Genomic DNA, 27,339 nt, shown 5'->3' with positions numbered 1-27,339 from the left:
TCAGTGACTCTTTCAGAAATGATTCTTCAAGGAAGAATATTTTTCTCTTAGCTCTTTGAAATTAATATTTTTAAATGATCTAAGATATTAATACTAGGCTACTTTTTAGGCTCTCAATAATACATAGGGTTGGCATAGTTAAGATGAGCTAATTTGTGTATGTTCAAGGATGCTAGCCAAGCTATACATTTAGTAAAATTAAAATAGTTTAGTAGGAAAAAGTATTAATATTTTTAAATGATCTTAGATAATGCATTTTACATTCTTTTTCCCTCTCCCCAAAGAGATTTGGAAATGTTTCATATTTGTCAAATATATCTCAATATAAAAAAGCATGGCTGCTCTAATTAGATACATTTGTTTTAAGGCAATTTTTCTTTATTAGTATAGTTAATGCAGTTTTCAAATTAAAAATAAAAAATTGCTATTTCTCCAATGTCTAACTTAGTTTCAAGAGAATATTCAGGAATTGTACACTGAGAAATGTTATGAAATTTTATGTATAAAATAAAATAAAACTCATTTAGCACATGTTGTCTCTTTGGAACAGGAATGATCTTTTGAGATAAAATAAGATGGTGTAAATAAGCACACATTGCAAACTATAATGCTGGTGCCACATAAATACAAACACAATACTGTTTATTATTTTCAACATTCCAGATGCACTACTTATAACCTATAGGTGTCTGAAGCTTGAAAAAATGGAAAATTGGGTTTGCTGTTTCTCAAATTTACTTGATAATTGATATTTCAAACACCTTTTTAAAGGCTACTTTTAAAGCTCTCAAAAAAACATAGGGTTGGCATAGTTAAGATGAGCTAACTTGTGTATGTTCAAGGATGCTAGCCAAGCTATACATTTAGTAATATTAGAAGAGTTTAGTAGGAAAAAGCATGCTAATTAGCATGATCCCACATTTCTAGAATAAACATGGAACGTTATTAGGATATTTCACAACTGAGGTATTTTCCTTTTATTACATATTTTGTGGATTTGATAGAATTTCAAGAACTTGGATTGTATCTTGGTATAGTGCTAAGGGGTTCGGAGAGAAGATACACCACGAATATATTTGCTCAGTACTAAATGTACACAGATGACCCTGTGCTGGGTCCTCTGGGGTGGGGACAGATAGGAGATAAAAAGACCTGTCCCTGTCTTTGAGTATCTGACAATATAAAAATGGACAAATTAAATTAGTCTATGCCAAACAACTGGGAAATGATATAACATTGCAATTAGTCTGAATAAATGAGAAGAAGAGATACCCAATGCATATTCTAAAAATTAAACTTAAACATCTTTCCTTCAACTCTTATTCTCAGGATGTTGCTGTACTATTTGTGTCTAAACTCCTTAATGATCTGTTTACTCATTTCTCTTACCACCCATGCTGTGCTGGAAAGCTCTTACTCACTTCTACTTGAGCCACTGCCAAGACAGCTGATTTCATGTAGGCATCCATCAACTCCATTCCAATGAAATTGGATAGAGCCTTAAATCTGGCCCTGGGTATACATACGGAACTACTCTGTGCTCAAACACATATACCCTGGAAGTGTAGGAGAGCTGACATTCATTGGGTCACCCTTCACCACTGAGAAACAGAAGCCCAGGGTCTCCCAGGAAGACGGCTCCAAGATGCAGTGCATCAGGCTCAGTGGGTTGCTCAAGCAAACATAGCTGGTGAGCATCGGAATGAGCCCTTGAACCTATGATTATTTGACTTCCAAGTCCAGAATCTTTGGGCAGGCAACAAAGAGAAGCAGAGATTGAAGAGATTATAATTATCCTGACGAAATGTAGGATAGTAGGATTTTTTTTTTTTTAGTGCAGTGGTAACCCAATATACCAAAATTTTATTGCAAATGAAACATACTGAAATAAATGAAAGATATCCAGTAATCCGACGTTGGTTTACACTAAAACAATTTTATGATAGTCTTTTTAATGAAAAGTTGAGTTGGTTCATATAAACAAGTTACACTAGCTGCCTTTGAGATACACACATGTTGAGCATGAATCCAAATAACAAATTCTAGTTTCATTATAACTAGATTGGAATCACATGTTGTAATACCCACTTGGGAAGTACTATGTAACCAACATGAGAATATCAGGAACTTCAAGAAACTTATCTGTTTAACTAGAGTTCTCAAATGTATTTGAATATGGAATCTTTAATTGTTTTTAAAGAATACCAATGGATAATATAATATTTTTAACTGATTATACTATTAATACAATACTAGCAATAACAATTACTGATACTAAATACTGATTAGGAAGTCCTGGTCTATTCCACTTATTCCAGAATCACAGACCTAGACTCTTCCTTTGAAATTCACCCCTCCCTTTTCTAAAATTACTTACATTTTAGTTTATCTAGTTAGGAAGATCTTCCTAACATCTAACTCCAAATTCTCATGCAGAATCCCATATGTAATCCTTTTATTACATATTTTGTGGATTTGATAGAATTTCAAGAACTGGGATTGTATCTTGGTATAGCGCTAAGGAGTTCAGAGAGAAGACACACTACTTATAACCTATAGGTTATAATTTCCCTTATAATTTTTCCACCAGAAGAACAGAGAATACTTGCTTGAATAGTCATGTATACAGTAACTGCTCAGTGCTGAAAACTATTAAGGATTACTTATTTTATTCAACTTAAAATATCTGTTTCTATAGACTTTTTACATTTTCAATTTTATCATTTTTATAGTTCTGTAAATACACTTCAAACTTTCTAGGTTTTCCTTCAGTTGAGAAGACAAACTGAAGAGTCTTACTCCAAACACCGACAGATACTGCCCAGTGAGAAAGGGTTATTTCAAGGTTCCTGTTTACAGCCAGTGCTCCACATGGTGAAGACTCATCTTTGGCAAAATGATCTTTATCAAAATGGTTTCTGGTTCAATGGGATCCCAGGGCACTCTTCCAGAGCGCTGGGAAGCCGAAGAAAGTGGTGGAGAATTGTATCATGCACAGAACCACAGCACCACTGACGAGAGCACACCTCTTCCAATCACACGGCTGCGGGAACCCCTCTGTCACATTCCGGAGAACAATACCTCACTTTGTTTTGAGGCTTCTGGGAACGGAATGCTCATTACCTCCATCCCACTGTTGGGGTGCTCCGATGATTAAAGATTCTCTAGGAAGATAACCTGAAATCAATTTGTCTTTCTAGGCTTTTCTCACTCAGGTGTTAGCTGTGCCTCCTGGGGCAAACCAGAACACATCCATGTAAGGCTTTCAAATATCTGCTAACATTTTTCTTTTATACAGGTGTGGAGATTATATTTTTGGTGGTTTTCAAGGGTGATGAAGGAAGCTGAAATGGTCTATGATCCGTGAACATCACACCCAGGTGCCTGAGGCTGAAAGAGGCAAGTTTAAGGCTGTGTCTAGGTAAGGCAGAGTCCCAAGCCTTTTAGAATGTCAAGTTCACCAACTGATCCCAATCAGAGACAAAGATGCCCCATTGTTTCAAAGAATTTGGATGGAAAAAATGAAAACCTTTATAGAATGGACATTTCAAAATAGAAAAATGGAAGACTGAAACAGAGTCCAAAAAAATCTACAGTTGGAAGAATAAAGTTGAAATCTCCAGTAATCTAGTTGTCCAATCAACTTCTAAAAGAAAGTTTAAGAATTCAGAATTGAACTTGCATCTTCATACAAACCAATACCCCAGCTTTCCCAGTGGATATAAACCAAAAAGCTTGACTGTCTCATGCCAGAAAAGATTCTCTCAAACTCACCACAGAGCCATTCTGACCTGAATTAAAATGCAGGAGTCATTACACCTCACAGAAGCACCAGGAAACTCTATTTCAAATGGTCTCAGAAATGCCAGGGAGGCAGTAGTAGACTCTATATCTTATTTGCCAGAGAGGAAAGTTCTTAAAACACACATTTCCAAAGTTGCTTATCTCTTGTAAACTGAACATCCTCTCCACTTATACAAATAAACTTCACCTTCCAGCTATTTAAAATTAAAGAGCCAAAATGAAATTTGAAATATGAGCATGTCAAATGAAAAAACAAGAAGAAGAAGGAAGATCCTGGCCTAGGAAGTTTTACACTGCTACTAAAACACAGTGAGATTTTACAGAAAATTCTGGTGAAATTTTATGGGAGGCTCATATATACAGGAAGTGCTAAAAATAGGCATTTAAATAATGGAAGTGATAGCCTCAGGTCTTCACTAGAACACTATGATGACCAGGAGATAATTAACATATTATTTCAGTTTAAGGAGAACCTGGCAGTTGCTTTTTGTTCTTAGGATAAAATCTATTATTTCACTGAGAAAACAGCCAGAAAAATAATTGCACAAAAGGGCAAGATTTGTGTCTATGAAGAGACAAGTTCTTACCATCCTCCTAAGAAAAGTCTATGAAAGAGCCTCTAAAGTATGTGACTTTTTTCCCCTGCCAAGCAGATATTTATACCTTTCCTCTCTCCTAGGTGGCAGTATGATATGCAAAAGAGACTTCCAGGATGTACAAAATATTTCTGGATTCAAAGATCACTAAGTATAGAAGAGTCAAGGAAATATACTTAATGAGATATTAGAATAAAGAAACAATTCTTTTGTAGGCAGTAAAGGATAATACTCACGGGTTCCACATTGTATGAAAAAAGTGCATACTCTCTATCTGGAGATATTTCATATCTGATGGCTCTTAATGATTCCTAAAAGAAAAAATAGACAAAGAATTTTAAAGCATTACATATAACAAGTCAGAATCTTATAATAAAATTGTATCTGCTGGTGCTATTTTCAAAATTAATTAGCTATTAAAATGGCTATATCCTTTCTTTGTTAGCTGAATAATATTTAGCTAATGGATGTTTTTTCACATTTTATTTGTATTTTTTTTCAAATTTCAACAAAACATACTTATTGGACTTACTGAGACAAGCCAATATAAATAAGCATTAAAGGCTGGGTGTACTGGCTCACACCTGTAATCCCAGCACTTTGGGAGGCCGAGGTAGGTGGATCACCTGAGGTCAGGAGTTCAAGACCAGCCTGGCCAACATGGTGAAACCCCATCCCTACTAAAAAAGAAAAAAATACAAAATTAGCTAGGTGTGGTAGTGCATGCCTGTAGACTCAGATACTTGGGAGGCTGAGGCATGAAAATCGCTTGAACCTGGGAGGCAGAGGTTGCAGTTAGCCAAGATTGGGCCATTGCACTCCAGCCTGGGCAACAAGAGTGAAATTCCATCTCAGAAAAAAAAAAAGAGAGAGCAAGAAAAGAAAAAGAAATAAGCGTTAAAAAGCAAACTTTTCTACAAAACTCTCAACCTCTTGATATTTTTAGAAACCTTTTTCTCACTAATTCTAAGACACATATAATAAGCAGAGTTGTTACTAGAATAGAATCACATTGTACACATTATTTTGCAACTTGCTCTTTTTCCAACATGGGCATCCCTACAAGTCAGTACATAGAAGACTAACTGTGACTTTTTCCTTCAAATTTCTTCATAGTACAAACATCATCCCACATAAATACCATCAACTGTGCTGTTTTCTTTTAATTGCCCCTGCCCTCTGCACTGCAAGCACATTGCTCCACAGATACCCACACCCACCCCCAGAGCCCACATTGCTGACTTGGTGGACATCACTCTATGCATGCTCAGGCAACCACATGAAATCACAGAGAGAGATGACAAAGGTTAGAAATGACATCACATTGGCTGGGCACGGTGGCTCACGCCTGTAATCCCAGCACTTTGGGAGGCCGAGGCGGGTGGATCACCTGAGGTCGGGAGTTCGAGACCAGCCTGACCAATATGGAGAAACTCTGTCTCCACTAAAATTACAAAATTAGCTGGGTATGGTGGTGCGTGCCTGTAATCCCAGCTACTCAGGAGGCCGAGGCAGGAGAATCACTTGAACCTGGATGGCAGAGGTTGTGGCGGACCGAGATCGCGCCATTGCACTCCAGCCTGGGTGACAAGAGCGACACTCCATCTCCAAAAGAAAAAAAAAAAGTGACATCATACTATGCTCCTCTGCACCTTAGTTTTCTCATGCAACAGTACCTTAAGGAAATGACTCCAAGGACTTGGGTTCCTTTGATTGAGTAGTGATCTTTAATGAGTTCATAATATTGCATGGTGCACACCTTGGGATATACTTTAATTTACTCACACAATTCTCAACAAAGGGAGACAATTCATTCCTGTTATTTATGGTTGCTTTGTTCTATAAAGTCATCATGAACACTAGTTCATGTGCAACTAGTGGATACTGAACCATTGCTTCTAGAAGAGACTCAACGTTAGGTTCCTTTGAACCTCTAGCCAAAACATTTTAGTCAAATGATCAATAGATAACCTTGTTTTATGTGTCTTTCTTTTTAAGGACACCTTATTGAATATATATTGTTGATTCATAAACATCGGACTCATGGCCAACAACGCATGAGTTGTGCCTAAGCAAAGCTTATCTCAAAGATACATTTTCTCCATAAGGCGTTCACAGCCTTCTTGCCCTTAGTGATACTATACAGTACTTCAGCACTATGCCTGGGACCCACTTTCAACAGTGAGATCACCAGTGTAAGGTACAAACATGCAAAAAAATGGAGCACCAAATAGAACAACAGAAAAGGACAGTTGTTCACAGCATGAAAGTTGAAACGAGAAAGCAGAATAGTGCTTTGTTCTGCTGCAGTTGGGAATGCCAACATTGGACAACTCGAATCTTTTGCCACTATGCCTGAGAACGATGGCAAAAGTGCTGTGATTATCACCTTGGGGCTCACAGGTACACTTTATCACATGGGTGAATTTGGAAATATAGAAGCTGTGAATAATGAGGATAGATTATAAGCATTTCTAGTGAGCTCTTTCTATAAACAATGTTGTAATGAAGATCCCAATCTATGTCTTTGTTGATATATGTGTGGTTTTCACATTTTTGTATAGAATAGATATCCACGGGTGAAGTGAACAATTTACAAATTTTAAAATTAAATAGGTATTGCCAAATTCTTTTTCAAAAATGTTTTTGGAATGTGCACTCCCACTACAGATGTATGAATGCATGTTTTCTTCCCTTCTCTGGAAGCATAAGGTGTTTTTTCTTCAATTTTGACCCTCCTGTAGATGTAAATATGCCTCATTAGTTTTTGTTTCCCTGCTTATGGATACATTTGATCCTTACTATCCACGTTTTAGACAATGTTGATTTTATCTTTAGAAAACTGTCTGTCTACTTCCCCTTGAAAATATTCTCCATGCTTCCATTTTTCTCCTCCTATTCATTCTTAAACTCCTGCCTGTCATGCTCTCACCCCCACCACTCAACCACAATTACTCTTCTCAAGGTTATCAGAGACTCACTTTGCTAAATGTCATAATTTCTCAGCTGTCCTCTTACTTGACACAGATGACCAGTCTCTCTACTCCTCGAAGCCCTGACTGTACCTGGCTTCCCGGACACTCATCACCTGCTTTTCTCCTACCTCCCTCGCTGGTTCTTTTCATGCTATTTTGTGCTTCTCCTTGTTTTCTTGAGCTCTGAATGTTGGAGTGCTCAAGGATTGATATTTGGATCTCCTCACTTCCTAGGTGGTGTTATCCAGTCTCATGGTTCTAAAAACCATGTGCAGTCTGGCTGAGGATTCCAACATTCATGTCTCCAGCCCAGACCACCTGAACCCACACTGGACCTGACCTTGAACTTCAGGCTTGTCTGGCCAACTGCCTCCCTGACATCTGTACTTGAGTGTCAAATGGACACCTCAAGTCAATGGGAATAAGCTGAGCCCCTTCTACTCCACTCCCACACCTCCAGCTCCTGTAACCTTTTTCCTCTTCTCAGATAGTGGCAACCCCATTAGCTTGGTTGTTAGGTCAAACTCTTGGCTATCTTTTCTCTTTCCCTCTGTTTTACACACCCTACATCTAGGTGGTCAGAAAATACCACTGGTTTACCTTCAAAATAGGTTTGGAACCATTTCTTCTCTTTCCCACCACCATTACCCTTGTCTAAGGTATGTGCATTCTTTCCTGAGGTACTGCAGTGGCCTTCTACCTGCTTTCCCAGGCGGCCAGGGCCATCTCTCAAATATGCAAATCACATCGCTCCCCTGGGAAACCCTCCCACAGCTTCCCATCTCACCTGTGGGAAAAGCCAAAGTCCTGACGGACCAGGCAGCCCTGCTGGACCTAGTTCCCTCTTAGCTCTCTGCATCCATCTCCCAGTATTCTCCCCTCAGTCCCATCTGCTTCACTGCAGCCACGCCAGTCTCTGTCCATCCTAAAGCAAGCCAGGCACATGCCATTCTCAAGGCCTTTGCAATTCCTCTTTCTTCTGCCTGAAATGCTCTCGACCTTTCATTTCTTTTGGCTTTTATCTCAAGTCACCTTCTAAGTGAGGCCTTCCATGTCCTTCAATAGCTAATATATCTAGATATTAACCGCCTTGCCTCTGACTTTTTATACCCCTTTCTCTGATTTGTTTCTCTAGGTCTAATCATATTAATACATATTTTATATTTTTTAACCTATTTATCTTAAATATTGCCTGCTTTCTTCATTAGAGTGTAAACACCTTGAAAGGAAGATGGTTTTAATCTTTAATTTCTCTCAGCAATGTTTTGCAGTTTTCAGAATACAGATTTTGCCCATATTTTGTAAATTTATTCCCAAGGATGTACTATAATTGATGCTTTGTACATATAAAAGTACATGTATATTTTAATTTAAATATCTAATTGTTTATTGCTAATATGCAAAATTCATTTGGGTATCCTGACCTTATTTTCTGTAGCATTGATACATGTAATTATTTGTTCTGGTAGATATTTTCTGTATATTTCTTAGAATTTTCTACAAAATCATATTTCCTATGTATATAGGTATTTCCTTTCTTTTCTATCTAGACACTTTTTATTGCTTTTGGTTGCCTTATTGCACTCTAGAGAACTGCTAGTATAATGCTGAGTAGAAGTAGTCAGAGTGAACAGCCTTGCTTTTTTCCCTAATCTTGAGGATAAAGCCTTCATTCTTCTCCATTGAGTATGATATTTATGGTATTTTTAATAGATATCTTTTATCAGGTTGAAGATATTCCTGTCTATTTCTAGTTTGCTCAGAGTTTTTATAATGAATGTATGTTTAATTTTCTCAAATGCTTTTTCTGCATTTATTGAGATGATTATGTTATTTTGCTTTTTTAGTCTTAATCTGTCAATATGGTAAATTACATTGTTTGATTTCTAATGTTAAACCAACCTTGCATGCTGGGATAAGCTATTCGACCATGATGTATTACCCCTTTTTATATATTGTTGGACTCAATTTGCTAATATTTTGTTGAGGATTTTTGCATCTGTGTTCATGAAGGAATGTCATCTGTGGTTTTATTTTCTTTTAACTTCTTTGTTTGGTTTTCATTTCAGGGTAATACTGCCCTAAGAAATGGACTTTGGAAATATATCTTCCTCCTCTTCTATTTGTCTAATAAGTTTGTGCAGAATTGGTACTATTTCTTACATAAATGTTTGGTAGAATTGATCAAGTGAATCAATTTGGGCCTTGAATTTTAATATGTGGGGCTTTTAAACTACGAATTCAATTTATTACACCAACATCCAGGTATTCAGGTTACTTATTTCTTAACTGGTGAACTGTAATACTTTCTGCCTTTCAAGGACTTTTCTGTTTCATTTATATTGTCCAAATTATTAATATGTTTGCTTGGTGTCTGATTTTTTTTCCCATTATCTTTGCTCTTGATTGATTTTATTGATCTTTTCCAAAAACCAGCTGGTCATTTTTTCTAACATTTTTCTGTTTTCTATGTAGTTGATTTCTGCTCTTTTATTACTTTTCTTCTGTGTACTTGGGGTTTTAAATCTTTTTTTGTAATTTTTCAAAGTGAAAGCTGAGATCTAATATGAACAGGTAAAGATATAAATTCCCCTTTAAGTATTGCTTTGTTGCATACCGTAAATTTTGATATTATTGCTTTTATTTTCATTTACTTAAAATACATTCAGTTTCTTCTTTGGCTGATTTGTTATTTAGAAATATGTTGTTCAATTTCCAATTATCAAGATATATTCCAGATATTTTTTCTGGTATTGATTTCTAGTTTGTTTCTGTTAAAGAACATACTTTGTGTAATTTCCATCCTTTGAAATATATTGAGACTTGTTTAATGGCCCAGCATATAATCTACTCTGGTGAACGTTTCACGTGCACTCAGAGGAATATGCATTTTTCTATTGATGAGTGGTGTGATGCACAAATGTCAATTCGGTTGACTTGGTTAATAGTGTTTTCAAGACTTCCGTATCCTTATTAAATGTTTTTACATAGTCTATCAATTACTCAGAGAGGATTGTTGGGATCTACAACTTTAATTATGGATTTGTCTATTTCTTCTTTTGGTTCAACCAATTATTGCTTCAAATATTGTAGCTCAATGCTAGCTGCATACATCTTTAGGATTCTTAAGTCTTCTTAATAAACTTACTCCTTTATCATTATGAAATATTTCTTATTTCTGGTAATATTCCTTGTTGTCTATTTTATCTAATATTAATATAGCCATTCAAGATTTTCATTGACTAGGGTTTGGATGGTATATCTCTTAAAATCCATTTAATTTTTTTTTTTTTTTTAAGACGGAGTCTCACTCTGTCACCCAGGCTGGAGTGCAGTGGCATGATCTCAGTTCACTGCAACCTCTGCATCCTGGGTTCAAGCGATTGTCCCGCCTCAGCCTCCCGAGCTGCTGGGATAACAGGCGCCCACCAACATACCTGGTTAACTTTTATATTTTTAGCAGAGATGTGGTTTCACAATGTTGGCCAGGTTGGTCTCGAATTCTGACCTCAGGTAATCTGCCAGTCTCAGCCTTCCAAAGTGATGGGATTACAGGCATGAGCCACCATGCCCAGCCTTAAAATTCACTTAATTTTAATCTATGTCTTTATGTTAAAATTAGATAACATAGATAGCTTATAATTGGATCTTTCCTTTTAAACAAAATTTAAAATCCTCCAGGAGTATTAAGGGGAGCTTCTAGGCATAATGATATAGGAAATCTGTCCTTTTAACTGTCAGTTATAGTCCACCCTATATTAGATCAGATGTATTATTGCCACTATTGTCCAAGAAAGTTCTAACATGTTCCAAAGGTTTTATGTGTTTATATTTTCACTTTCCATGTCAGTGTTTAGAGCAGGACAAAGGTTCAGACAGAAGTCTTACATGAGATTACATTCAGAGGAGCTGGACATATTTTATTATATTTAAAGGACCCTTTGAGAAAAGGAAGGATATTTTAAAGAACTAGTTAACTAATTCTACAAAAATTTCCACCCAAAACCTAGCCATATGTTGACAACATTTATCATTCCTGGCACACCTCCTTCTGTCACGTAGATGTAACTTTTCATCTGGTGTAATTTTTCTTACTCCAAAGAACTTCCCTTAAGTTTCTCATAGTATAGGTTTATGGCCAATAAATACTGTCTGATTTTCTCTGAAAATATATATCTTTATATATATCTATATCTTTATATATATCTTTTTATATATCTATATCTTTATATATATATTTATCTTTATATATATAATTTTTTTTAAGAGAAAAAGGTCTCATTCTGTTGCCCAGGCTGGGGTGCAGTGGTATGATCATTGACTGCAGCCATAAACTCCTAGACTCAAGGGATCCTTCTGCCTCAGCCTCTTAAGTAGCTGGGCCTATACAAATTCTTAATGTTTATTTTTGAGAGATATTTCTGTGGTGTGTAGAATTCTAGATTGACAGTGTTTTATGCCTCCCAGCACTTTAAATGATCTCATTCCAATGTCCTCCGGCTCGCAGCACCTCTGTTGAAGAGTCAGCTGTTTTCTTAGGTTTGTTCTTCCAAACATGTCTCACTCCTTTGGCTGCCATTAAGATGTTCTATTTGTCACTCATCTTAAGTAACTTGATTATCATATTCTTTGTTATTATTTTCTTTATGGAGTTTATTGAGTTCTTTACCAAATTTGGAAGAAATTCAGTCATTATTTCTTCAAAAGTTTGTTTTCTTTTCTCTCTTCGCTTTCTGGAACTTTAATGACAGGTATATTAGTCTACTTTATACTGTCCGACAGCTTATTGACATGCTGTTCAGGCTTTTTTTTTTTTAAGTTTCTCTTTGTTCTTGGTTTTAAATAGTTTTCTATTGCTACTGCTTACAATTTAGGAGTTTTTTTTTTTTTCTTCTGTGGTATCTAACCTGCTGTTCATCTAGAGAATTTTTATTTTTTTTTAATCTCTAGAAATTTTATCTGGGTGTCTTATAATCTTTAATTTCTCTTATCATCATGTTCATGGTTTTCCTTATAGCCTTGAGCGTTTGGAATACATTTATCTTAGCAGTTTTAATGTGTTTTTCTGCTAATTCCCTTATCTTTGTTATCAGCAGTTCTGTTTCTATCAACTGATATTTCTCCCCATTATGAGTCACATTTCCCTGCTCCTTTGCATATATCATGTTTTATTTTTAAATTAACACCAGATATTTTTAATTCTCTCTTGTTGAATTTAGGACTTTTTGTTTTCCTTCAAAGAATATTGGACTTTTTATGACAGGCAATTAATTATTTGTGGATTAACCTGACTTATTCAAGGTTTTTAAAAAAGATGTTTTAAGGGTTATTCCATAGTGGCCATTAGTCATGCATCACTTAACAATATATCTGATATGTTCTGAGAAATGTATCATTGGGCGGTTGTGCCATTGTGCAAACATCACAGAAAGTACTTACACGAACCTAGATGGTACAGCCTACTCCACACCTAGGCCATATGGCATAGCCTATTGCTCCAAGGCTCCAAACCTGTACAGCATGTTACTCTACTGAATACTGTAGATAGTTGTAACACAGTGGTAATTTTTGTATATCTAAAAATACCTAAACATAAAAAAGATACAATAAAAATATGATATTATAATCTTAGGGGACCAATGTCCTACATCCATTGTTGACTAAGATGCCATTATGTGACACATGACTATATTTGAGTGCTAATTGAACCTCATCCTAAGAAACTACTTTCCTGGGGTCTCTGTTTAATGTCTCACGGTTAGAAGAAACTTAAATAATTCCTGACAATATATGAGCTCTGGGAATACTTCATCTAACAGAGTTCTGTAATTGTTATTTCCTTGGAGTTTTATTTTGTTCTGCCTTTTGGTGTTTCATTATTCACATATAAAGGTCAATAATTAACCGAGGTCTCAAAGGGAAATCTATGTATTAGGCTGGTGCAAAAGTAATTGTGGTTTTTCAAACACTGCATGTTCTTACTCATAAGTGGGGGTTCAACATTGAGAACACATGGACACAGGGAGGGGAACATCATATACTGGGGCCTGTGGGGGGGTGGAGGGGTAAAGGGAGGGATAGCATTAGGAGAAATCCCTAATGTAGGTGACGGGTTGATGGGTGCAGCAAACCACTGTGGCACGTGTATACCTATGTAACAAACCTACACATTCTGCACATGTACCCCAGAACTTAAAGTATAATAATAATAATAAAGTAATTGTGGTTTTGCCATTAAAAGGAATTACTTAAATAGATTTTGTGAGTATTCTCTAGTTTCCCCCTTTTGGGTACTCTGTCTCATAAACTGTAGCCATCTTCTTTTCTTGAACTCTGACTTCTGTCTTCTTAACTTGGCAAGACTGCAGGTCTTGAATTTTTCCCCTTCGTGCTGCAGTACAGCATTCACGCAGAAAGCCCACAGGATGGCATGGTTCATTCATTTGTTTTTCTTTTCTCGGAGATCACAGCTGTGCACTGCCTGCTGTCCAATACATGAAAACTGATTTTTTCCTCCACATTTTATCCCATTTTATAGTTGTTTATGTTAGGAGGGTAATTCCAATCCTCTTATAGTCTCATGGCCAGGACCAGATGCCAAGAAGCAAATTTTAGTTTGTTTTGCCACAGTTCTATTCCCAGTGCCTAACAGTGACTGGGTTATAATAGAGATGCTCCCTAGATGTTTGCTGAAGAAATGAATGATTACATCCTCAGCTGTTACAAGGGTGGCAACAATGGGGCTGATATGCAATAACACCAAAAGAAACCAGCAAAGAATGCAATTTTTACACTTAGAAATTAGTCCGGGTCACATTCCTTGATGGAGGGTCAATTGCTAATGATGCTGCCGGAGACAGTGAGAATTTGTTTTCTCTTTGAGAAACTCACCACTGCCATGGTTAGGTGTGATTCCAGGCATTTCTGACCACCCCAGTCTCCATTTTGGAATTTGCTGCTTGTGACCATGACAGGTGAGGTGGCTCCACTTATCTAGTGGATAAGCTTGGATGCCCCGATGGGTGCTACAGATGAGTTCTTCCTGAAATCAACAAACTTCCCGTCTTGGTCGAAGTTGTGATTTTTTGAAGCTGGCTTTCTCCTTGGCTAGAAAATATAATGTCTTTCTCAGAACGAGTGGCCCTGTTACAAATTCAAGGGATCCTGTAGCAGTTGTACAAATTTTGAGCTGTAGGTCTACCTTCTCACCAAGTGCCAATAATGAATGCAAAAAACATCTAACACATTCCTGAACGTTTGCTCTATGAATCAATTTCCCAAACAAAGCAGGCCTTGGTTTCAGGCTTGATTGAGCTAATTCTAAAATATTTTTGTTCATTTTCTATTATTTATTTGTCTTTTTGTGCTCAATTTGGAAGAATTCCTTATCAGTTGTAGATACACTCCTTTTACTTGTTACCTGGATTGTAAATATTTTCCATTATTTGTCTACTAATTTTGCCTTTTTTAAAATTAAAATTTAAAATGTTATATGGCAAATTAAATATGGCTATCTTTTATAGCTTCAGGATTTCCTATTTTGATTAAAAATTTCTCTCTTTTTATGAAACCAAATTATAGACTTTTAAAAACATTTAAGCCTTTAATCCAATTGGAACGTAATTTTGTGTATTTGTACAATGAGACTTACATTACGTCTTTGTAGATGAAGAGTTAGTTACGCCAGCACTGTGTTCTAAGTGTGTCACCCTATCCCTAGTGTTTCTCATGTCAAATACTCGTTTATGTTGGAAGCTTCTTTCAAATTCTCCAGTTTTTCAGCACTCTCTTTGCTACTTCTATGGAAAATTTGATAGTTTTAAGCTTGGACTGTGGATTCAGACAGACTGTGATTCATATCCTGTTTATACCATTCACTATGAGAGATGCTGAAAATTTCTCAATTTTTTGTGCCTCTGTAAAGTGTAGATAATATTTGTACCTACCTCATACTTGATACACAAATTTAATAAAGTAATTACAATACCTGGTACATAATAAGTATTCAAAGTGTTAGCTATTATTGTCATTGAGTTGAATATAACGTCATTCTTGTGTGTTTTCACTGCAGGTAAAAGAGTATACATTACTATGCATTTTGAAATGCTTCATGGCTACACAAAGGTGTTCATTCTTATATATGACAACCAAGATCATTTTGCAAAATGTTTACACTAAAGCAGTTTCAGAGTTCTAATTAGGATTGTGTTAAAGTTTGATATCAACTTTCAAATAATTAACATTTTAAATATTGTTTTCTTATTTAATATTATACAATTTTTTTAATGTTTTCAAATTTCTAACAAGATCTTATAGTTTGCTTTGTTCAATCTTCTGGAGCTCATGTCAGATTTATTTGAAGTCTTTTTATATTTTTGTTCTTATTGTGAATGGAATATTTTTTCCATTTTCACTTCAAGGTATTTATATTGGTGAAGAGAAAAGCTATTGATTTCATAATATATTTCTTGTATTTAGCCATATTAAGATATGTTCTTATTAGGTTTTTTTTGACATTTGGATTTTTTTAAATTTTATTTTATTATTATTATACTTTAAGTTTTAGGGTACATGTGTGCAACATGCAGGTTTGTTACATATGTATACACGTGCCATGTTGGTGTGCTGCACCCATTAACTCGTCATTTAACATTAGGTATATCTCCTAATGCTATCCGTCCCCCCTCCCCCCACCCCACAACAGTCGCCGGTGTGTGATGTTCCCCTTCCTGTGTCCATGTGTTCTCGTTGTTCAATTCCCACCTATGAGTGAGAACATGTGGTGTTTGGTTTTTTGTCCTTGAGACAGTTTGCTGGGAATGATGGTTTCCAGCTTCATCCATGTCCCTACAAAGGACATGAACTCATCATTTTTTATGGCTGCATAGTATTCCATGGTGTATATGAAAACTAATATATGTTAGGTTTTTCAGAAATAAAATTCTATTATGAGAAAAAAGTTGTCTTTTTTTCTTCTATTTTCTAGTTCTTATTTTAATCATTTGGTTTGGTTGCACTTTCTTCAAGAACATATTAAATATTAATGGTGATGGTGAGTATTCTTGCCTGATACCTGACTATAATTGAAATGGTTTTATTGTTTGTCATTTAGGATGGTTTTCACTGATGGTTGGTTCTTGGTAAACAACCTTTAGCATATTTAAGCAATTATTTATTCTTACATTAGCAAGGGTTTTTATTAGGAGCTGTTGATAAACTTTATCAGATCCCTTTTTCAGCACCTAGCGACTTAATCATAAGGATTTTTCTATCATTTTGTAGTTCTAATAAATTGTTGATTGATTTCCTGATATTTAAATGCTGTTGTAATCATTAAACCTGACTTTAGCATATTATGATTTTGGTACACAGCTGAACTCCACTTGTTAATATTTTGCTCATAACTTTTATACTTAGTAGAGAGATGGGTATATACAGTATTTCACCTTTTGCATTATCTGGGGCTACCAGTTATATCAATAACACAATTTTAAATAACATTATGCTGACTTTAAAAATATTGGTCTACATGTATGATGATCCCATTTATATAAAATTCTAGGCATGTTTCTGAGGAGATACATATCTAAAGGATTGGTTTGTTTTTCCTGTAGTAGATAAATACATATGTGATAATAAATCCAGAGAAGAAAAGGTGGTTGTTAGGGAAGAAAGAGATATAAAATGATAGAATGCCCCCAATTTGTCAAGTAATGGAAGGGAAATGAATAGTAGAAAGCATAAATATACCCAGAGGCTTTTTTGAATACAACCTCCTCATGAAACTCATAATAAAAAAAACCCTAAATATACAAGATGAGTAATGATCAACAAAAGACAAATACTGAAAAGATTGTTACAGGAGGATGCTATGTGCAACTCTGTGGGTGCACACATCAAATTTAACATAAATAGATGATTGTATTCTCCCTTCCTTGGGCCTGGCGATAGTGTTAATGATAGTGGCCACAGCCTGCCTCTGGGCCCTGAATTCACCTAAGAATAATTTAATTTTGAATCAGACAGACTCAGGTGCTGCTCCCAGCACTGCATTTACTGAGTCAGAGAAAACCTGAAAACATAGATGCTATAGAGCAGAGTGGAAAGATGATTAAATAGCCACATCGAAAAAGCGTCCAGATGGTTTACAGCTCGGTTCTCTCTAACCTTGAAACAGATCGTTCCCCAGGACTCAGCTGTGTCAGCACTTTTTGTTTTTTTTTTTTTGGCATTAGGCTAAACTGACTCAATGTTTTGCATCTCTAGTCTTCATTTTAGGGCAAATGTAGTGGCCTCCAGGAGTAACCACATGATATGTAATGATGGACTCAGAGATATGAACACAGTGTTTGAAGCGGTGGTTTCCTTCTCAGTAATGGAATGGCGGCCTCAGCCCCATCTTATAACTGCAGCGACCAAGGCTACAGCTGGATTATGTATGCAGTCTAGAAATAATTTAGTTTGGAACTAGACAAAGCTGAGTTCAGCTCTCAGGACTATCAGCTATCAGCTGTGTGACTTAGTAAAAGGTTTTTTAACCTCTTTTTTCTGAGTTTTAAAATAATAATAAAGTACTGAAGCTCACAGAGTTCCTAACGATTTTGGTTAAGTAAGATAATGAATGTAGAGTGTTTAGGATTCTTTAGTCACACCATAAGCACTCAAAATATCAACTATTAGTTAATGAACTCTGCATATACCTTGCAGTAGCTTATTCCTCAAAGTGGCTTTGGTTTTCTACTTCACAATCTGTTTCTCTCCCCATTTCAGTTTCTGAATTTGACATCTCCCCACCCATGAGCAAGTCTTGAAAAACCCCAGACAACATAGACTATTGTTTAATCCCATCTGCCTGTACACAAAGTGAAGCCAAGTGTTATCAATTCTACTCCTGTGATGTAACTTAAACCAACTTCTCCTGTGTCTTCAAAGCCATTGCCTTAATTTAAGACCTCCATCACATTCACCTGGACTTGAAGCAAGCCACTGTCGATGTTTTGTTTATAATCTTTACCTTCTACAAACCCCTTTCTTATTGGTTACAGTTATTTTCCTAAAGCACGGTGGCTTTAAATTCTAACCAGCTCAAAAATTCTAACCCACCTGGGGGAAGGTGACATCTTGTCCCTGAGTAAAGAATCTTACCTTGAGTTCCTCAAATTGTTGATGTGGCTGATTATTTGTATGACCTACTGACATTGAAAAAATGCTGATCTGTTTCTGAATCAAGAAGTTTTACTAATTTTCTTGCATATAGACATTTCAGCCTGTATGTTGCAATCGGTAGCCAATGATTATAAGCCCTGTATAATACCCTCCAATGAAAAGGACAACTCAGATATGAGGAGTCCCCTCCCTTCTCTTAAGCTTTCTTATAAAAGCCTTCCAACTTGTTAAAGACTCTAGAACACTCCTGACTTTGTTGATGTGTCTTCCTGGGCTGATCCTCACATTTGGCTTCCAATACACCTTTTATCACATTATTTCAGCCTTAATTTCTGTCAACATTGTGGTGTAGCCAGTAGGCTTTGGAGTGACCTCCCTGGACCATCCAGCACAGCTTCCAACCTTCACGCAGATCCTGGCAACAAACTCATTGTGAGCTTGGATGTCCCTGCTGGGTGGTACAGATGAGTTCTTCCTGAAATCAACAAACTTCCCGTCTTGGTCAAAGTTGTGATTTTTTTTGAAGCTGGCTTTCTCCTTGGCTAGAAAATACAATGTCTTTCTCAGAACGATTATCCCTCTTACCAATTCAAGGTAAGGGTTTTTGTTGAATTTTAGGGCAGGGTAAAATAGCTCTGTGAATTTTTCCCTGGAGGTTTGGGGCAAAAGCACTTTTCCTTAGTGATGGCATGAGGGGCACTTTTGCTCCACTACATAGCTGGTCTCACTGAAAACAATCACGATGGAAAGCAGGTCTTCTGAGACTGACAGTGCGCTGCCTCTAATCAACACCAGCTGGTTTTATGCACAATACTTTTGGTCCTTTTACCTGCAAGTGCTTAGATAAGTGGATCCACCTAACTTGGCATGGTCATAAGCAGCAACACCCAAAATGGGGACCCTTTGAAACGCCTAAAATGATTTACTTGGGCACACAATTGGAAAAAGCTGGATTTAGAATTAGACAAATTGAATGGAAGACTTACTTCCAATAGCACCTAGAAGCTTCCATAAGAAATTTTGAAAGAAAAAATTGCCTCCATTCAAGAGGTAAACAAAAGGATATTTGCAACTATCTCTGCCATGAAAAAGACTTCAGAGACTTTGTCCCTTTCACCTCCAACTGCTCCTCATTCCTCATCCTTCTCTGCTTGTTCCCTCAGCTCCCATACATTTCTTAGGCAGAGATTTTTGGAATTTCACAATGCACACATTTCCTTCTCTCTCAAAAGAGGGAAATGTATGAATTTGGAACAAAAGGAGCAAATGGAAGGACTACAGCATGAGAATGAAATTACTGAGATGATAAAAATACAGATCCAACAAGTTTTTTTCTAAACTGAAACTAATGAATGATACCAATTGATTTATTGTAAGCTTTGCCAGACCATTTATGATCCCGATCTTCCACTGGCATTGGTAAAATAGATTCAGCCACTCGTATTAAAATGAAATGCTTAATTGAACAATTAATAATCTAAAAGAAAAAGATAAATGTTTAGAAAAGTTAGGCCCTCAGGTCTAATAAGTCAGAATCTTGAGCTCAGAGCAATCATCTATCTGTGTCTAGCACAAAAATTTTGCCTTTTCTGCTACAAAGGCTGAAAGGAAAAAGTGCCACCTCCCCAAAAAAGAGAGAAACTGCTAAAAATTTTTCCCCACCTGCATTTGCTAATCAAACAAGATCAGCAAACAAAAGACAGATTTGTTACTATTTCAAGACTACTTGGAGATTTTGTCTTTGTTATGGAATGTGGTCAGTTTTTAGGTAAAATGTAAACATTGAAAATTGAACTCATGTGAAACTTATGAAAAATGGTAAAAGAAGTTTGTAAAAATCAAACTTACATGGAAACTGCTTTACCCAAACTTTTGGTCTGCAGCTTTCATTAGATTACCCACAGGGGCAAAAAAAGTTTAGCCATATGAATAGGTCCCAATTTTGTCAGAAATATAACTTGGATCCAGCTGTCTTTTATAAATTGGTGAGTTTGTATGGTGAAACCCTGTCTCTACTAAAAATACAAAAAATTAGCCGGGCATGGTGGCACTCGCCTGTAATCCCAGCTATTTAGGAGGCTGAGGCCAGTGAATCGCTTGAACCTGGGAGACGGAGGTTGCAGTGAGCCGAGATCGCGCCATTGCACTCCAGCTTGGGCAACAAGAGCAAAACTTCGTCTCAAAAAAAAAAAAAAAAAAAGAACTAAAATTCTAAAATGAAAGCTGTAAAATCTTTATTTGTGTTTGTGTATGTTTAGATGTGTTTACACTTACTTAGATGTATTATATGTTATGTCTACCTGGTACCAAATCAACATAAATAAATGAGCATTCATAAATTAGTAAACACAAATATTTTCCCAGTTCACATGACTTAAGTAAATCTTTAATAAACAAGCTGGTTTTTAAATTATTGATAAAATAAAAGTAGAAATGTCTTCAAGATTGTCAGCATACCCTTTTGCCTCATTATACTTGGAAGACATTTTTATATTTGACTCTGCTAGATATTTTTAAATATCAGGGTTTGGCACAAAGGTTATAGAACTACAAGCCCAGCCAAAACCAGAATGATTTTTGTGTAATTTTTTGAAGGGTAAGACAAATTTAATCTTGTCGGTTTAATGAAAACAGCTGTATCTTCTGAGTTATTAGCAAAATACCCATATATTTAACCTAAACTCCTTCCTTAAGTGAACATCTGATATTCACAGGCCATAAAAATGGTTAACAAGGAAGTAACTTGAAATAATGACTAACTTTGTCCAATATCTCAGTTTTCATGAGCAATCCAGGTAAACTGTTAAAAATAAATAAATTAGGTAAATATAAATGGGATAAACTTTTATAAATAATTGTTATGTAATTTTCAATCTTAAAGTTATGTTCAATTTAAATAATACTCATTCTTTATTTCCAAATAAAATAACAATACTATAGCAAAACATATTTCTAAAAATTATAAATAAAGGAGCTATTTGTATTTTAAAACAATCAGGTAAAGTATACTTTTGTGAATAAAATTAAAACATGTACCTTTCTCTGTACCTGAATTCTCCAGAATTTGTAAACTATGCCTCCACAGTTAAGGCCAAAATAATGATCGTCCGGAGACTGGAGGTTGATTCATTATTCAGGAGATTGGCATGTAACCTCGTGTCATGATCTACCCCATGTTGCTAGCAACCTGGCCCACATGCGATGATAAGGTTTGTTCTCCCCACTCAGGGACATGACTTCTTGGGAATGAGCCTTCGCAGAGCCAAGGAAGGAAAGAAGGATGTCTACCCTTCTAACCTAAGCAGAGACTGATCATCAATGCTTCCATGGTTAGTTGTTGTTGTTTTTTTAATCAAAAGAGGGAAATAATACCCTACAGGTCACATTTGGCAAACTTCCAAATTAAGTCACCTGGGGAAGAAGTCTTGTGTGTCATCTTGTCACTAAGTAAACAATCTTACTGTGAGCTCTTCAAATTGTTGACGTACTGATTACTGTGTGATCTACTGACATTGAAAAGGATGCTGATTTGCCTCTGAATCATGAAGTTTTACTGATTGTCTTGCACGTAGGCATTTTAGCCTGTGTGTTGCAATCTGTTGTCAGTGACTGGAACCTTTTTATTGTACCTCTTAATGATAAAATTTATCATTAAGCAATCCTTAATGATAAAGGACAACTCTGATATGAGGAGTCCCCTTCACTTCTCCTAAACTTTCTTATGAAAGCCTTCCGGCTTGTAACAGATTCTGGAACATGTCCAACTTTGTTGGTGTGTTTTCCCAGATCGATTCTCACCTGTGGCTCCCAATAAACCTTTATTACATTATTTCTGCTTCAGTAGCTTTAATTTTGGTTGACACCTTTCCATGTGCTACAGACTAAAGACTACACACAATGGAAGCTTCCTGAAGACTTCTCTCCACCTTTTCCCCAGACCTTCCAGCCACAACTTTTCAAGCCCCTCCCAAAACAACCTACTAACCGCACTGTCTACCCCTGAAATGTGGAATTATCCACCCTTTTCATTTTGCCTATGATGCCATTTCCGACTTTTCTCCCATATTCAAGGACTGCTGAAATGTTCCTTCTGCAAGCCTCTATCTAGAGTTCCCAGCAATCCTCCTCTTTCTTTCTCACCTTGTTCTCATTGCACATTGGATTAATACCTCCGTTGCAAAATATATTATGTTAAAACAACTACTTCTTTTACATGCAGGCTGAAAGCTACATAAGAGTAGAAATCTGTTTTTATTAATCACTGTATCCAGCCACCACCATGTCTAGTCAGGGCCTTGCACAGAGAAGGCCTTCCCTGACTGTCACATGAAGAGTATACGTGTGATGGAGGAGTGATGGTACACAGCCCTTAGCCTGCAGGGAACAGTAGCTCTGGGGCCAGAAAGATTAAACCACTACTGTACTGCTTTTCAGAATTTTTTTTTTTTTTTTTGAGATGGAGTCTCGCTGTCACCCAGGCTGGAGTGCAATGTCACCATCTCGGCTCACTGCACCCTCCGCCTCCTGGATTCAAGCGATTCGTCTGCCTCAGCCTCCCGAGTAGCTGGGACTACAGGCATAGAGATGGGGTGTCACCATATTGGCCAGGCTGGTTTCAAGCTCCTAAACCTTGTGATCCGCCCACCTCGGCCTCCCGAAGTGCTGGGATTACAGGCGTGAGCCACTGCGCCCGGCCTCTTTTCAGATATTTTAAAGACATAAGTATAAATACTCATCTACTGTACTTATTTATTATTTTTATTTTATTTTGAGATGGAGTTTCTCTCTGTTGCCCAGGCTGGAGTACAGTGGCGTGTTCTCTGCTCACTGCAGCCTCCACCTCCCCGGTTCACGCAATTCTCCTGCCTCAGCCTCCTGAGTAGCTGGGATTACAGGCGCCTGCCACCACGCCACACTAATTTTTTTATTTTTAGTAGAGATGGGGTTTCACCATGTTGGCCAGGCTGGTCTTGAACTCCTGACCTCAAGTGATCTGCCCGCCTCGGCCTCCCAAAGTGCTGGGATTACACGCGTGAGCCACTGCGCCCAGCCTCATCCACTTTAAAAAGTAAAATCATGGTCTATGTGGTAAAAGTTAGAATAAAAGTAAGTAAAATATACTTGTTTTCTGTTCTATCTTGTAGTAAGAGAAGTAGAAACAGAAAAGGCAGGAGAGAGAAAAGTAGGACAAGAAAGAGAAAAGAAAAAAAAAAGAGAGATAGAGAGACCCTCTGAGACACAGGAGAAAAATGAAATAATGACATAGGGGGACAAAGAGGATCCAGGGAATTTTACAGACAGAAATGAATACAGATAATACCAAGCCAGTTTGTGCTACGATTTCTCACAATGTGCAATGTTCTTGCAGAAGACATTGAGTTTTTATGCCACCCTTTTGTTCCTGAACTAAAAGAGGTTTCAAACTCAGAGACCAGTCTGGTTAGAAGTCAGCAAGTGTGGGTCACTGCAGGGCTGGTCGGCCCATGTCCTGTCTGAGGGGCCAGCTGCCTCCTAGCTCCAGCCAAATTTTGCTCTCTGTGAGCAAATGAGGATCTTGCTGCTGCCAGATCTTTGTATTTTTCAAGAGACGCCAGAAATCTGGGTTAGTTTGTAAAAACCACTCTGTGGGCCAAACAAAACATTTCAGTGGGCATCACGAGCTGCCAGTTTATGTCCTCTCAACCGTACACAAAAACACGGCTGTCTCCCCTCATGGTTTTCACTGACATGCTAAGTGAAATGCAGCCTCAGATTAGAGATGGCCCATGGGCCATTGCTGGCCCACTGAAGTTGCAGCCACCGTCCTGGTTATCAGTGGTCAGTGAACTCAGGACAACAGGAGCTGAAACCGAGGCTGAGCCCACTTCCCGGGGGCCAGCCTGTTCCTGGCTGAGATGACACCTGTCAGAGCATCCTGTGCTTCCCATTCAACAGTGCACTGGGCTCTGTGCAGAACAGAAAAGAGAAAGAGGCAAGAAAGTGGGCTTCTGTTTCCTTCCAAATTTACCCTGTTTCAGGGCTGAGAGGACTAGCGCATAAAGCACTTGACAGAAATTAAATGACATAGAATAAAGTGAGAATTATTGATGCAGGGGTCAAGTATCCAGTGGAGTTTATTTGAAGAAGTAAAAAGAAAGTAGTCTCGAGTTCTAATCTCAGCCACATTCTGGAGTTCCTCTGGTAGTACAAACAGGCCTATTATTTGTTCTTCTTATTTTGGAATGGGTCTAATAATACTTGCCTATTTATGTCTCTTTCTGTGAGGAGTCAGAATTAATTAATTTTTAGAGACAGAGATAAAAATTCAAATTCTACATCTATGATTATATAAAACCAAGAGGGATATAGCTTAGAGAAAATACATTTCATTTAGATGTTAATTTAGTCATTAAAATAAGCAATTAAAACAAAGAAATTAGTAATTAAAATAAGACATAAAAATGGAGAAAGCCTGACATAAGCATAACAACAGAATACTTTTTTTTTTTTTTTAAATAATCGACTTATTTTCTCCTTCAAGAATTTCCGGAAACTGTCTATAGCTCTTACATACTCATTGTGAGAAGGCAGTCTGCTGTTTTTTGAAAGATGAAACCAAAATTTTTAAATCCTGATTAAAATTATTGAATAAATGGCATTGAAATGGCAGTTATGGAAATCACCACACTAGAAAATAATACACAAAATCTCACCACCCAACAAGATTAAGTATTTTCATAGTTCAGTGTTCACTTTCTAGCCTTTCAACATATATATAGTTGTTAGACTAGTATATTGTATCTTTTAAAAATATATCATAAATATTTTTTGTATCTCTACATATCCTTCATAGCTATTATTTTAATGAATACATCATATTTTATCTTTTTTAAAAAAGTTATCTCATTTTCCTAGTTTCAAGTATTTTCACTATTGTATTAACAAATAATGCTGCAACTTTGTACAGAAGCATTCCCCAGAGCAAATAAAAATGCATCAATATTGTTACTGCTCCTGAAACGTATCACTAAGTTGCTTTCCAAACACCTGGCAGAATTTAAGTGATACAATGAATGACTATATAAATCTTAATGCTTCTTGTCACTGATAGCATTGTCAATAAAAAGGGCCTATACAGTATGAGTGACACAGGTCAATACAGTGACTCATTCTGAACGGGTGCGTTACATCCATAGCACTATCAGTGGAGGTTAAGCCAGAGAACTGTTCTTAGAAATTCTTAGTTTCCTCACCTCATAAAAGAAGAGTTTGAAAGACACAGTCTCTAAAGACTATTTCAGCTTTAAATATCTAAATCTTAAGCACTGGTGAAACACTTCACCCTTCTGATAATTTTTGCTCTATTATGTTTTAAAAGAATTGGAGAGATGGTGTTAAATTTTTGTAAGAATTAATTCCCCAAGAAATCTATTTAATTCAGCAAAATGTATTAAGGCTATTTTAAGTGTATTTCTACAAGGAAGGAAGGAAGGAAGGATGGAAGGAAGGAAGGGAGGGAGGGAGGGAGGGAGCGAGGGAGGGAGGAGTGAAGGATGAAGAAAAGGAGGGAGGGAGGGAAAGGAAAAAGGAGTGTTCTACTCAGAAGATAAAAATTCATGAGAACTTTAGGAACCAGGCAACCATTGGCCAAATGTCCAAAGATCCAATTTTGGACCATGAGATATATTTGTGGTGATTCATTTTTTAGGAAAAAAAAACAAGATACATAATAGAACAAAGGCCATTTGATAAGATGTGCTATCTTGCTGACAAGAGTCTTATAAGGAGCATGAAATGTAAAATAACATTGACATTTAAAATTGTGTTTAAAAGAGTAAAGTGTAAGATCCCGGAATTTCTGTGACATCAAACATGTAATTCAAATAAAAGTGAGCTTAGGTTTGATTTTTTATTGATGTTTAGAGTTCTGCGAGTGCCTCTTGCTGTAATTACCAGCTCTGGATGCCTCTGCCTCACTCTGGGATGCAGGCTACATCCAGCTTCATGAGGGATGGACCTCAAAACTAAAGTGGCGTGGATTCCACTGTCTGCTACTGCTGCCTGGACCCACGCAGCCGCCCACATGCGGCAGTGTCCTTGTCATGCTCCTTTGGACACTGTCATCTTCTGTCTCTTCCTTCATAGAACCACCCCACTCCTCCTGCCTGAGCCCTGAGCCTGGCCCAGGCTCTTTGGTCTAGCCTAACACTCTGGAATCCACATGTGGCATATACCCACATTCCAGCTGTTACAACTGTAATTCAGTCCTACGACACTCCTGAGGGATAAGACTGGACATTCAGAACTTGTACAACCAGCTGGGGTCCTGTTGTTCCTGAGCAGAGCACAATGCCAAGGCTGGAAGATAGACCTGAAGCTCAAAGTCATGACCCCAGTGCTGAATGCCCCTCCACACCTGTCACTCACATGGATGTTTCTGGAAAACTGCTCAACTCTATTTTATTCTAGAGCGGTCATTCATAAAACACACAGCAGTGGAGCATCTACTATGTGCAGGTCATGGTGCTGAGCTCTATGTGGGAGACAAAATTAAATCCCAAACAGAACCTGCTCCAGTGAGCTTAGAACTGGGCAGCAGCCTTTACAGCTGAGGAGAGCCACTTCAGAGATGATACGCTTGTGCTTTAGCGACAACTGTGCTTTTATCTGATTCATTTTCTGTAGAAATGTAGACAAGCACTTCAAAAATTCTCAAAAGAGGAAATGGATCAAGACATTTTGATAAATGTTTTCTAAAAATCAATTCTTAGCTACCATCAAATATGATATGCTATCAAATAATAAGGATCAGGAAATAG

The 27,339-nt window shown here is 37.0% G+C and overlaps 1 protein-coding gene across 5 annotated transcripts in view; it reads right to left on the bottom strand.

Moving 5' to 3' along the window:
* DPP6 (dipeptidyl peptidase like 6) overlaps positions 1 to 27,339 on the bottom strand; it is a 998,429-nt gene that overhangs the window by 326,855 nt on the left and 644,235 nt on the right. For all 5 annotated transcript variants that reach the window (XM_034965319.2, XM_034965317.3, XM_034965320.2 and 2 more), the window contains exon 5: positions 4,637 to 4,711. In XM_034965319.2, coding sequence (XP_034821210.1) covers positions 4,637 to 4,711 — 75 coding nt within the window. The remainder of the gene's footprint in view (positions 1 to 4,636; positions 4,712 to 27,339) is intronic.

Source organism: Pan paniscus, chromosome 6 (assembly GCF_029289425.2).
Source record: "Pan paniscus chromosome 6, NHGRI_mPanPan1-v2.0_pri, whole genome shotgun sequence".
NCBI classification, from domain to species: Eukaryota; Metazoa; Chordata; class Mammalia; order Primates; family Hominidae; genus Pan; species Pan paniscus.
Note: the sequence above shows the minus strand (reverse complement) of the source record. Positions and strands in the feature narration are given on the sequence as shown.